We start from the raw sequence: 13,063 nt of genomic DNA, 5'->3' as shown, positions 1-13,063 counted from the left end.
CCATTCCCACGGTCTCTCTGGTAACTTTTATTCGAGGAAAACTTTGTCTTGTGGGTTAGGGCATATTCATCTGCGAACCTAGCAAATTCGGAGATGGACTTATTCGGCTTCTCATTCAAATACATCCGGATATCATCCGAAACACAATCTTTAAATTCCTCAATCAGAATTAACTCCCTGAGACGCCCAAAATCTTCTTCCACTATTTCTGCTGTACACCAACGATCCAAGAGCACACCCTTCTCATAGGCAAACTCGGTATACGTCTGATTCCACCCTTTCTTTAAATTTCTGAACTTTTGTCTATACGCTTCAGGTACAAATTCGTACGTCCGAAGAATGGCCTCCTTTACTTTCTCATAATTTTCCGACTCTTCCTCCTCCATGGACAACGTCGCATATGCCCGTTGTGCCTTCCCTTTTAACACACTGTGTAACAACACCACCCACTGCTCTTTGGGCCACTTCTGATTCACTGCCACCTTTTCAAAAAGCAAGAAATAACTATCAACATCCGTCTCCTCGAACGGAGGTACTACCCTCAACTCCCGACTAACATTAAACCGCTCCTCTCGGTCTGACCCTTGAACTCTTCGCTCTTGCCTTAACTTCTCCATATCCAAGTCATGTTGCCTCTGTTTCTCTGCCTCCCTCTCCTTCTCGGCTCTTTCCCTCTCTTTTTCAGCTGCTTCCAGCTGTTTTAACTGAATTTCATGCTCCCTTTGTTTCTCAGCTCTGTCCTGCTCTAACTCCTTTAGCTGGAGCTCATGCTCCCGTTGCTTTTTGGCTCTTTGCTGCTCCCTTTTCACCTCTAACTCCTTTAACTGGAGCTCATGCTCCCTCTTCCTCTGTTCCGCGTCCAGCCTCAATTTCTCCAACTCTAACTGAGCCGTCCCACTAGCTGGTACCTTTTCGGGGATATTTTCCAATACCTCAGCTGAAAACACATTCTTCACAATATAATACTGAGTTATGGCCCTCCGCACCTCCCTCTTTTTCATCGACAACCTCACCTCTGCGAGGTTTAGTCCTTTCGCAATATTTATCAAGTCCGACTTTGTGGCTGCTCGGGTTTTCTCTAAATTCATCCACGTCCATCTTTGCTGGTTTCCCGTCTGGCTACCCGTGTAACCAGATCCAAGTTTGGACTTACAAGCCCGATTCACTGGCCCCCCCAATTTGGTATCAAATCCCGAGACGAGAACCCCAAGTTGTTACGAACCCCGTAACTGGGTCACTTACCAGCAAAGATAGAGAGGTCCGTTGAAGTCTGATGGTACTATTTTTAACAGTATTTATTGGTAAAAATACACAAAAATAATATCAATGCAAACATACAGATACTATACATCGTCAATACTAGATCTAAAAGTGCATGTATAATAATAATCAATAAGAAATAGCTCTATCGTTGTCTAGGGGATAATGTATTGTCCGATGGAAATATAAAAGTCACTCAGTTCATTCAGGCTGCAGCTTTTTGGTTGGAGAGAGACAGATTTTAGAAACTTGCCAGCTTTTCCTTTTTATGCTGTCGATCCTTCGAAATTTCATTGGTGTGGGTCCCTTCTTTAGCTAAGCCGTTCTTCCATGATAAGGCCCCAATCCCGGGCAAAGGGAAAGGACGCACGTGAGCCTCCCACCGGCTGTCGCTATTAAACGCTGTCACGGGGTTTCTAGCGTCTCTCCTGGTGCGTCTGAAGGGGTTGTTCCCCAGACCCTCTTTTATCCTTACTCACGGGGTCTCAGATGTCAATCAGGTTGGGATGATGCAATCCCTCAACCAGCCCACTCTGATCATTCCCTGAGGGCTTCAATGAATAGTACAGTACTCAATACACAATTCCGTCTCCAAGAGACAATAGTCGTTATCAATGGTTCCGCCTTTCTGGGGGCCAGGACACATTCCAAACCCTTGTGGATTCTGCGTGTCTCTCTCTCATTTCCTGGGTCCCAGACCTGAATTAATAGCGATCTTGCGATTCTCGAAAAGGAGGGGGCTACTTTGTACCCTTCGGCCCCTCAGAGTTGTGGCACATTCGTAACATGAGAAGGAGAAGATAAAGTCAGATCAGCATTACAGTGGAATAAAGGGAATTACAGAGGCATGAGAGAGGAATTGGCCAGAATTGACTGGAAAAGTACACTGGCAGGAATGACAGCAGAGCAGCAATGGCTAGAATTTCTGGAAAATTTCTTGAAAGACACAGGATACATACATGCCAAAGAGTAAGAAGTATTCTAAAGGCAAGATGACACAACTGTGGCTAACAGGAGAAGTCAAAGCCAACATAAAAGCCAAAAAGAGGGCCTATAATAGAGTAAAAAATAGTGGGAATTTAGAGAATTGAGAAACTTTTAAAAATCAACAGAAGGCAACTAAAAAGTCATTAAGAAGGAAAGTCTAAATACTAAAAGTCTCTTCAGATACATAAAGTGTAAAGGAGAGGTGAGAGTGGATATCAGATCATTGGAAAAGGATGCTTGAGAGATTGTAAGGGTAAACAAGGAAATGGCAGATGAACTGAATAAGCTTTTTGAATAAGTTTTTTTCTGCATCAGTCTTCACTGAAAAAGACACTAGAAGAATGCTAGAAGTTTGAGAATGTCAGCAGGCAGAAGTGTGCGAAATTTCCAAAACTAAGGAAAAGGTTCTTGGGAAACTGAAAAGTCTGAATGTAGATAAGTCACCTGGACCAGACAGTGTGCACTCCAGGGTTCTGAAAGATGTAGCTGAAGATATTGTGGAGGCATTAGTAATGATCTTTCAAGAATCACTAGATTCTGGCATGGGTCAGAAGACTGTAAAATTGTATATGTTCCTCCACTCTTCAAGAGGGAAGAGAAGCAGAAGAAAGGAAATTTTAGGCCAGTTAGTCTGACCTCAGTGGTTGGGAAGATGCTGGAGTTGATTGTTAAGGATGTCGTTTCAGGGTACTTGGAGGCACATGATAAAATAGGCCACAGTCATCATATTTTCCTCAAGAGAAAATCCTCCTTGATAAACCATTTGGAATTTTTTGAAGAAATAACAAGCAGGATAGACAAAGGAGAATCAGTTCATGTTGTGCACTTGGATTTTTAGTAGGCCTTTGACAAGATGCCACACTTCAGACTGCTTAACAAGCTATGAACCCACGGTATTACAGGAAAGATTCTAGCATGGATAAAGCAGTGGCTGATTGGCAGGAGGCAAAGAGTGGAAATAAAGGAAGCCTTTTCTGGTTGGTTGCCAGTGACTAGTGGTGTTCCATAGGAGTCTGAGTTGGGACCGATTCTTTTTACATTGCATGTCATTGATTTGGATGACGGAATTGATAGGTGGAGGGGCAGGTAGTTTTGAGGAAGTAGAGAGGCTACAGAAGGACTTAGACAGATTAGGAGAATGGGCAAAGAAGTGGCAGATGGAAAACAGTATCGTGAAATGTATGGTCATGCACTTTGGTAGAAGAAATGAAAGGGCTGACTATTTTCTAAATGGAGATAAAATACAAAAAAAGCCTGAGGTCCAAAGGGGCTTGTAAGTCCTTGTGCAGGATTCCCTACAGGTTAGATTGCAGGTTGAATCTGTTGTGAGGAAGGCAAATGTGATGTTAGCATTCATTTCAAGAGGAGTAGAGTATAAAAGCAAGGATATAAAGTTGAGACTTTACAAAACACTGGTGAGGCTTCACTTGGAGTACTGTGAGTAGTTTTGGGCCCTTTATCTTAGAAAGGACATGCTGAAACATGAGACTGTTCAAAGGAGGTTCATAAAAATGATTCCAGGATTGAACAGCTTGTCATATGAAGAGCATTTGATGGCTCTGGGGCTGTATTCATTGGAATTCAGCAGAATAAGGGGTGACCTAATTGAAACTTATTGAATGGTGAAAGGCCTTGATAGAATAGATATAGGAAGGAGGATGTTTTCTATGGGGGAGAGTCTAAGACCAGAGGACACACCCTCAGAATAGAGAGGCATCCATTTAGAAGAGAGCTGAAGAGCAATTTCTTTAGCCACACACTGGTGATTATATGGAATTCGTTGCCACAGGCAGCTGTGAAAGCTACGACTTTATGTATATTTAAGGTAGAGGTTGATAGATTCTTGATTAGTGAGTGCATTAAATGACATGGGGGCAGGGGAAGGAGGCAGGAGATTGGGACTGAGGGAGAAAAATTGATCAGCCACGATGAAATCGCAGAACAGACTTGATGGGCCAAATAGCCCATTTCTGCTCTATATCATATGGTCTTAGGATGGGCAACAACAAGGAAAATTCTCTGAAAAGAGAAATATAATTAATGCTTCAGGTCCCTTTCCTTTCCCTTTCCAATTTTTAATAAACAGAGGAAGGATCCTAAACTGAAAGGAAAAAAAAAGAATAATTCCAGTTCTAACTATATCATCCACAAATTTTCAGATGCATCAACTAATGCCATCTTTTAAAAATTACCAGCTGCTGTAACAAGGCTTGCACAATTCAACTTGCAATATCTTATTCTAAGCATTTACGATTCATACTTGTGTCCTATAAACTTACACTCAGGCAATTTCAATTATCGATATCATTTGTCTAGTGTAGTTTAGAATTGAGAAAAAAAACAGTTGCTTGTTGTATGATACTGTTACTGGAGATATTTAGGTGTTTGGCTGATGCATATGGAATTCTAAAGATTACCTTAAAATAAGACGCAAGGTAAACAGGGAAAAATGGTCATTAACTTTTCACTGGGGCTATTATTATTAAAACCACTTTTGTAGATTAATAAAATAAAAATGATCCTAGTTTCTTTTTAATCAAACCTTAAAATTAATTTTAAAAGACCATAATACAGCGGAGCAGAATTAGACCATTTGGCCCATCAAGTCTGCTCTGCCATTCCATCATGGCTGATTTATTTTCCTCCTCAACCCTTTTCTCCTGCCTTCTTCACATAACTTTTGACATTCTTACTAATAAAGAAGCTATTAACCTCCATTTTAAATATATCCAATGAAGTATCTATACTGTCATTATATTTTACAATGTTTTTAAGTTTGGATTTTTTAATAGCTTTCTTCCATCTCAAAGTTCAAAATAAGTTTAATATCAAAGTATGTATATATTACCATATACTACCTTGAGATTCATATTCTTTCATGCTTTTATGGGGAAAAAGAAATATAATAGAATTTTCTGAAAAACTTTACATAAACAAAGACTGAAAAACAGCAATGTACAAAAGAAGCAAATAAAAATAATACTGAGAACATGAGTTGTAAGAGTCCATAAATGAAGTTACCCCCACAGGTTTATGAGCCTCATGATTGTAGGGTAATAACCTGGCGGTACAGGTTCTAAGACTTTAGTACCTCTGATCCTTTGATGATGGATGCCCCTTTCTTGTGGAAATTATATTGTCAAATTAAAAAAGTAATTTGCAGACCCAGCACCATTGACATTTAAATTATTCTGCTGTACCAATTATTCTTTTCACCCATTTTAGTGAAGCCCAATAATGTACTGAAACAATTTCCTATAGTTAATATGCAGCTTCACTCACCTGAGTGAGGTTACCGAAAATTGGTTCTGCTGTATGCTGAAGAAGCATTTGAATTACTGAATCAAGTTCTGCAGGAAAAAAAGCAATATGAAAGAAGTTTAAAAATTAAACCATTGCCCCACAACTCTGTATATTTGAAAGTAGTTAGTGAGAGGCTAGGAATAAAGTCTTAAATTGTGGGAAGATCAATTTTATTAAAATAATATAGATCCTGCAAATGTACAATGAAAATGTTTACTTGTAAGTAAATTTCCACCTGCATAGTAGGAAGCATTCAAAGAAGAAATAAAGGCCAGTATATTCATGTAAAGGTGAAAGCCAAGTAAAGAAAATAGGGGGAACCCTGGATGTCATGGAATATCAAAGGTTGGATAAACATAAAAAAGGAAGGATGTAGCAGATATAAAGGTAGGGAAGATCTATCAAGAGAATCAAAGTGTACGAAGATGCTTAACAAGGAAATTAGGAAAGCAAGCAACACACACAAACTGCTGAGGGAGCTTGACAGGCCAGACAACATGGAAAAGAGTAAAATGTTGACGTTTCAGGCCGAGACCTTTCATCAAAACTGTAGGGGAAAAAATGGAAAGTTAGAGTAAGAAGGTGGGGGAAAGGAGGAAGAAATACGATGTAGTAAGTGATAGGTGAAACTGGGGGGGAGGGGTGAAGTAAAGAGCTGGGATGTCAGTTGGTGAAACAGATAAAGGGCTGGAGAAGGGGGTATCTGATAGGAGAGGACAGAAGGCCATGGAAGAAAGAGATGGGGAGGAGCACCAGAGGGAGGTGATGGGCAGGTAAGGAGATAAGGGTGAGAGAGGGAAATGGAAATAATGACCCAAATTTCAAGAAAGCGATGTTCATGCTATCAGGTTGGAGGCTACCCAGATAGAATAAAAGGTGTTGGTCCTCCACTGTGCGTGTGGCCTCATTATGGGAGTAGAGGAGGCCATGGACTGACATGTTGGAATGGGAATGGCAAGTCGAATTAAAATAGGTGGCCATTTGGAGATCCCACTTTTTCTGGCAGATGGTGCATAGGTACTCGGTGAAGTGGCCTCCCAATTTACATCGGTCTCATTGATATACAGGAAGCCATACTGAGAGCACCAGATACAATAGATGACACCAAAAGACTCACAGGTTAAGTGTCGCCTCACCTGGAAGGACTATTTGGAACCTTGATTGGTAGTGAGGACGGAGGTGTAGGAGCAGGTTTAACACTTGTTCTGTTTGCAAGGATAAGCGCCAGGAGGGAGATCAGTGGGGAGGATGAATGGACGAGGAAAGGAGCCTCTTCCTTTGGAGGAAGAGGACATCTACATTCTGGAATGAAAAGCCACATCCTGCAAGCAGCTGCGGTGGAAGTGGAGGAATTGAGAGAAGGGGATGACATTTTTACAAGTAACAGGGTGCGAAGAGGTATAGTTCAAGTGAAGAGGTGTAGTTCAAGCGAAGAGGTATAGTTCAAGAAGCTGTGAGAGTTTATATAATTGGTTTCAAAAAGGGATTAGATATATAGGAGATTGTTTTGAAGGAGGTATATTAATGTCATTCGATCAATTAAAGAATAAATATAAAGTATCAAACAACACTCTTTTTTGTTACTTTCAAATAAGGGCTTATTTAAGAGAAAAATTAGGTCAAACAATGTTATTACCAAAATCCAATGAATTAGAAACTTTAATTCAAAAAGGAAAGATTAAAAAATTTATCTCTTGTATGTATAATTTGATTCAAAAACAGGCAATTAAACAAGGAGTCCATAAGTCAAGACAAAAATGGGAAAGTGACTTGAATATTAAAATTGAAGAAAAAAATTGGTCAAGACTATGTCTTGAGAGTATGACAAATACAATAAATGTCCGATTAAGATTAGTGCAATACAATTTTTTACATCAATTATATATTACACCACAAAAAATAAATAAATTAAACCCAAATTTATCTGATCAGTGTTTCCGATGTAACCAAGAAATTGGTACTTTTTTACATTCTACTTGGTCTTGTTCTAAAATTCAAACTTTTTGGACAAATTTAAGAGTTTTATTGGAACAAATTATTGGAATACAACTTCCACACAACCCAATATTACTTTTACTAGGTGATATTGAAGGGATAAAAACGATATCCAAATTGAATAAATATCAGAAAGAATTTATAAAAATTGCATTGGCAGTAGCCAAAAAGGCTATTGCAGTTACTTGGAAATCGGATACATATTTAAGTATAGATCGTTGGAAGAAAGAAATTTATGGCTGTATTCCACTTGAAAAAATTACTTATAATTTAAGAGATAAATATGAAACATTTTTTGAAAATTTGGCGCCCTTATTTACAAAAGATAGGATTAAATATATAGGTGCTCCAAAGATGAAATAATTGGTTACTTGGAGAAAGAAATAAATATATATACTAAAGTTATTACGAACTCCATGGAGCATGTGGGGATCTTCCAATATCCAGGCATTCCTTTTTTTTTCTTTCTTTTCTTCTTTTTTTTTCTATAGGGATGTTAGGGGGGAGGGGTTAAGGGGAGGGGGAATGGGTAACATACATTTTCTTTTTCATACACTTTTATTCTGTAATTACTTGAAAACACAAGAAAAAAAGTTTTTAAAAAAAGAAGCTGTGAGAGTCAGTGGGTTTATAAAAGATCTCAGTAGATAAGCTGTCTCCAGAGATAAAGACAGAAAGATTAAGAAAATGGAGGAAGGTGTCGGAAATGGACCAAGTAAATTTGATGACGGGGTGGAAGTTGGAGGCAAAGTTGATGTAGTCAACAAGCTCCACATGGGTGCAAGAGGCAGCACCAATGCAGTCAGTGATGTAATGTAGGAAAAGTTGAGGATTGATACTACTGTAGGCTTAGAATATAGGCTGTTCCATGTAGCTGACAAAAAGGCTAGCATAGCTGGGACCCATGGAAAGCAAAGAAGGGTCACTGATATACAGTGGTATCATAAGTATTTTAGGAATAGCCAGAGAAAGATTAGTACCCATTAAGAACAACGGGGCAATCTACTATATGTGTAAGGCCAGAAGGTGAGGTCCTAAATGAATCCTTAGCTGGAACGGTTGGACTCTTGTGTCTGGTAAACAGGGATTTATTCAGGTGACAAGCAGGTGGACCAACAGAGAGGGGAGACACACACTCATGTGGACTAAGAATTGGTAAACGGATGGAAAATGAATCAAATGGATCATGTTGATGGGTGTCATCCCATGGAAGCAATGCCCGTGCCCTGGTTATTCACAATCCAGAGAAACAGTTTGCCTGAAGAATCCAAATCTCATTTGTTTTCCAGTGAAGGGTGGAGAGCAGAGCAATAATCATGGAGAAATGAGGACACTGAAAAGGAAATGGAAGCTGTGGTTTTATCCAATCAATCGAAGACAATGGAGGGTACTACCATTCCCCAGACACTTAATGGCAGCAGGGCGTCAAGCTTCATGATCATTTGCACAAACTAATACTGCAGTAGTGGATCAAGGTGGAGCAGTGTGGGAGTGTGGAGAATGCATTCTGTCAATGATACTAGGAAGTGGAAATTATGTCATTTTCTGTGCATGGTTGGTGGGAGAAAGGAAGAGAACTTTATTTTGCCTTTTTAAAATTTTACTGTTGTTGTTTTTGTTGCTACGTTGTTCTGTTGAACGTGATGGGCATGCTACATTGGTGCCGGAATGTGTGGCAATATTGCGGCACTACATCCTTAGTTTGTTAATACAAGTGACATATTTCACTGAATGTGTTGATATATACATGATAAATAAATTAATCTGAATACTTCCATTGCTATTCACAGAGTGGAGGTTGAAATTCCAGTGCAAGTCTCCATAAATAATGGAAGTACTTGATACCTTACTGGGCTTAAAGGTAGATAGATCGGTAGGACTGAATGAGAATTATCCCAGGCTGCTGCAGGAGGCAAGTAAAGAGACCTATTATTTATTATTATCATCATCATCCTCCTTCTTTTACGGCAGTTGGCACCCAGCTTAATGGTGCATTGCCACCACATTCTGCTCCGGAGTGTAGATCAGACGATAGACTTACATTCTAAATCCCTTCACATATATATATATATACACACACACACACACACACACACCCCCACATGTACACTTTATCCTTCCTTCTTTGGCCATCCTAGTACCGTGTTTCTGCTTATCCATCATATCCTATTAAAAAAAACCCTGTATCGCTTAAGAAAGCTAAAAGTACCCTGACCTGTGCTCTCTCACCAATGCCCAGTAACCCTTTTAATGTGAATTCCTGCACCCCCAATTCCCTTAGATTAATTCTCATCATCTTGCTCTCTGTATCCCATACTTCCTGCAACTCAGAATTCCATGTTCTACTGACTCCTCTTCCTGATATTCCTCACACAAACCTGTCCCCTATCAACACAGTTTCCTCTCTTCAGTATCCACTGCCTACCCTAGTACCTGTAACACCCTTTTGAATTTGATATAAATGCCTCCCTTTCCCCTCTCTGTCCCATCTTTCTTGCCACATTTGGTTGATTTTTTTCCCAAATTACACACTTAACCTCTGCTTTACTGATACTAATCTGAATTTCTATATTTTCTTTCTTTAATGCCCTCTTTGCCTCTCCATATATTTATTCCTCTCCATATATAATGCCTAATCTGCTAAATTATTCCAACATTTTGTCTGTGTGTTACAAGAGATTGCTGGTGCTCTGGCTGAAATTTTTTAATCTTTTCTGATCACCTGTGAGGTGCCAGATGACTAGAAAACAGCTAATGTGATCCGCCTTTTCAACAGCAGCAGAAAAAAAAACCTGACAATTATAGATTTGTGAGCCTAACATTAGTAGAAGAGAAGTTATTGGAAAAAATTCTGAGGATCAAGATTAATGTCTCCTTGGAAAGATAGGGTGAATCAGAAATAGACAGCATAGCATTGTTAAAGGCAAGTACTGTCTAACAATCTGATTTAAATTCTTGACGTAGCTGCAAAGTGTATTAATGAAGACACTTCATTAGATCTGGTTTACAGTACCTGGAATTCAGTAAGGTCTTCAACAAGATCCTGCATAGAAAACTGGTCCAAAAGATTAGGGGTGAGGGAATGTAGGGAAGGTTGGCAAATTGAATCCAAAATTGGCTTGGCAATATAGAGAGAGGGTAATATTAGAGGATTGTTTTTTGACTTACTGCCAGTGATGAGTGGTGTTCCATATGGACTAATGCTGGAATCCTTGTTTGTAATATACAATATGTGAATGATTTGGATGTGAATGTAGGCAGCTTTATTAGTAAGCTAGTATATGCCACTAAAATTGGTGGAGTTGTTGACAGTGTGGAGGGCAGCCTTAGACATAGGGTTCAAAGTAAATTTATGATCAAAATACATATAATCCCGAGATTCATTTTCTTGCGGGTAAATTCAATAAACCCATAATAGAATCGATGAAAGATTTTTTGGTGGTCAAATGATCTGAGAAACAGCAGTTCTTGATAAGTGTGACAATGCATTTTGTGAGTACTAATGTGGCTAAGATGTATACCATGAATGGTACGGTCCTGGGGCATACTGAGGAACAAAGGGATCTTGTTTGCAAGTTCAAAGATTTTTAAGGTGACAGTATAGGTAGATAGTGAAGTTAAGGAAGTGTATGGGATGTTGTCCCTCACTAATCATGGCACTGACTACAAGAGCAAGGAGGCTATGCTCCAACAGTAGTCAGACCTCATGCCATTGCTCTAGTCACAACATTATAGGAAAGATATGATGGTGCTGAAGAGGATGTGGAGGAGATTAACCAGGGTGTTTTCCAAGATGGAACATCTTATGATGAGAGATCGAAGACGCTGAGTTTGCTTCTTCTGGAGCACGGGTGATTAAGAAGGGTATTGAGATTTGTAAAATTATGAAAGACTGCATTGGTGAATAAAACTAGAGACATAGATTTAGGAGTAGGGTAAAAGATGTATCATGAATTTGAAGGGGGTTCCTTTCCACCAAGAGAGTGGTGAGTATTTGGAATGCACTGACAGAGAGGAGATGGAAGCAGCGTTTAAGAGGTGACTAAATGATCACTGAGATCACCTGAGTATTGAAGGCTACAGGCCAAATGTTCCAAGATGGGATTAATACATATAGGTTCCCACTGCTCTAGTTGGATATGGTGGGCTGAATTAGCCTGTTTCCATGCTCTATGAGTTGTAAATAAATGAATTTCGAAGAACATTTCACAGATATTGCAGCTATAGATTTCCAAAACAAGATCATGATTTCTACTAAATAATCTTCGCTAATGTACATGAGCAATAGAAATAGGAGCCATCTGGTCCCATGAATTGCTCCACTATGCTGTAAGAAAATGGCTAATTTTCCACCTGAGTGCTGTTTCCCAGCACCATATCATTTTCTTTTTATTTCCTTGATGTCCAGAAATCTCTCATCTGTGTTTTGAATGATTGCAATAACTGGGCTTCTGGTGAAGAGCATTCCAAAGGTTCACCACCCTCTAAGTGAAGAGATATTCACATCTCAGTCCTAAAGGATTAATTCCTTATTCTCAACTGTGCCACTTTGTCTTAGGCTTCTAAGCAATGGAAATAACTTCCCTGCATTTAGCTTGTCAAACCCTTCAAGAATTCTGTGTGTTTCAATGACTCTAGTAAATCAACCCAATCTCTATTCATATAACAGCCATCCCAAAAGTCAGTCTAGAGATTATAGAGTTCCAGTCTACTCATTCTTTCTTTGTAAGGCAAACTAATTGAATGAATCTTCACTGCTTTCAATATACGAGAAGTGAACCCTTATTTTAATACAAATATCAAAACTATACACAATTTTTCTGGTAGTGTCTTGCCAAAGCAATACATCAGGGTATTCAGTAAATTAAGATAAAGAATTTTTGATCATTACCTAACAAATCATGATCTGAAATAACTCCAAGTTCAACTTTCGTTGCTGTGATAATTGAACAGGTGAAGGGTTTTTTAAGAAGAATGCTGATCTCTCCAAAAGATTCCTTTTCTCCAAGTTTTCCCACGATAACTTGCTTCAATTCATTTAACTAGCAAGAAAATGATGTAAAAATCAACTTAAATAAATGACACAAAACAAGTGACATTTCAGGCTGAAACCGAGTAAATAAGTCAGAAATAAAGCCCAACACACTGATAAGACATCCAGGACTGCCAGCCTAATATACACTGAAATAAGCCTCTATTAGCCCCATTAAAAGAAATTAAAGTATTAAAGAGGTCAGCCAAATTACTCATCTGGTATCCTCACTGGGCTACACATCATATGGATTTGATGTACTCCTTTTGTCTGTAGTACCATCTGCCTGGTAGAGAAAAGTGGAGCTTGATACTCCACTCCACAAGCTAGGACATCTCTGACCAAAGTGATATAGATCCAAGTTCTACTTAAAATGGTGCTCCATTAAATTCAGTGCAAACACTCGACCTAGAATATTTAGATATAGAATAATTCCCAAGCTTTATATTATCTTTGTCATTCAAGCCCAAATAACATTGGTGGGCA

At 39.0% G+C, this 13,063-nt stretch overlaps 1 protein-coding gene and 1 long non-coding RNA gene across 3 annotated transcripts in view; both read right to left on the bottom strand.

Annotated features, from left to right (window-relative positions):
• The window catches only part of LOC140727142 (uncharacterized), a 960,223-nt gene that overhangs the window by 754,243 nt on the left and 192,917 nt on the right, over positions 1–13,063 (bottom strand). The gene's annotated exons all lie outside the window — the stretch shown is intronic.
• Positions 1–13,063, bottom strand: part of cnbd1 (cyclic nucleotide binding domain containing 1) — a 124,946-nt gene that overhangs the window by 15,531 nt on the left and 96,352 nt on the right. For both annotated transcript variants that reach the window (XM_073044407.1, XM_073044398.1), the window contains exons 10-11: positions 12,437–12,587; positions 5,530–5,597 (exon numbers count right to left, since the gene is read on the bottom strand). In XM_073044407.1, the coding sequence (XP_072900508.1) occupies positions 5,530–5,597; positions 12,437–12,587 (219 nt within the window). The remainder of the gene's footprint in view (positions 1–5,529; positions 5,598–12,436; positions 12,588–13,063) is intronic.

Source organism: Hemitrygon akajei, chromosome 1 (assembly GCF_048418815.1).
Source record: "Hemitrygon akajei chromosome 1, sHemAka1.3, whole genome shotgun sequence".
Lineage (NCBI taxonomy): Eukaryota > Metazoa > Chordata > Chondrichthyes > Myliobatiformes > Dasyatidae > Hemitrygon > Hemitrygon akajei.
Note: the sequence above shows the minus strand (reverse complement) of the source record. Positions and strands in the feature narration are given on the sequence as shown.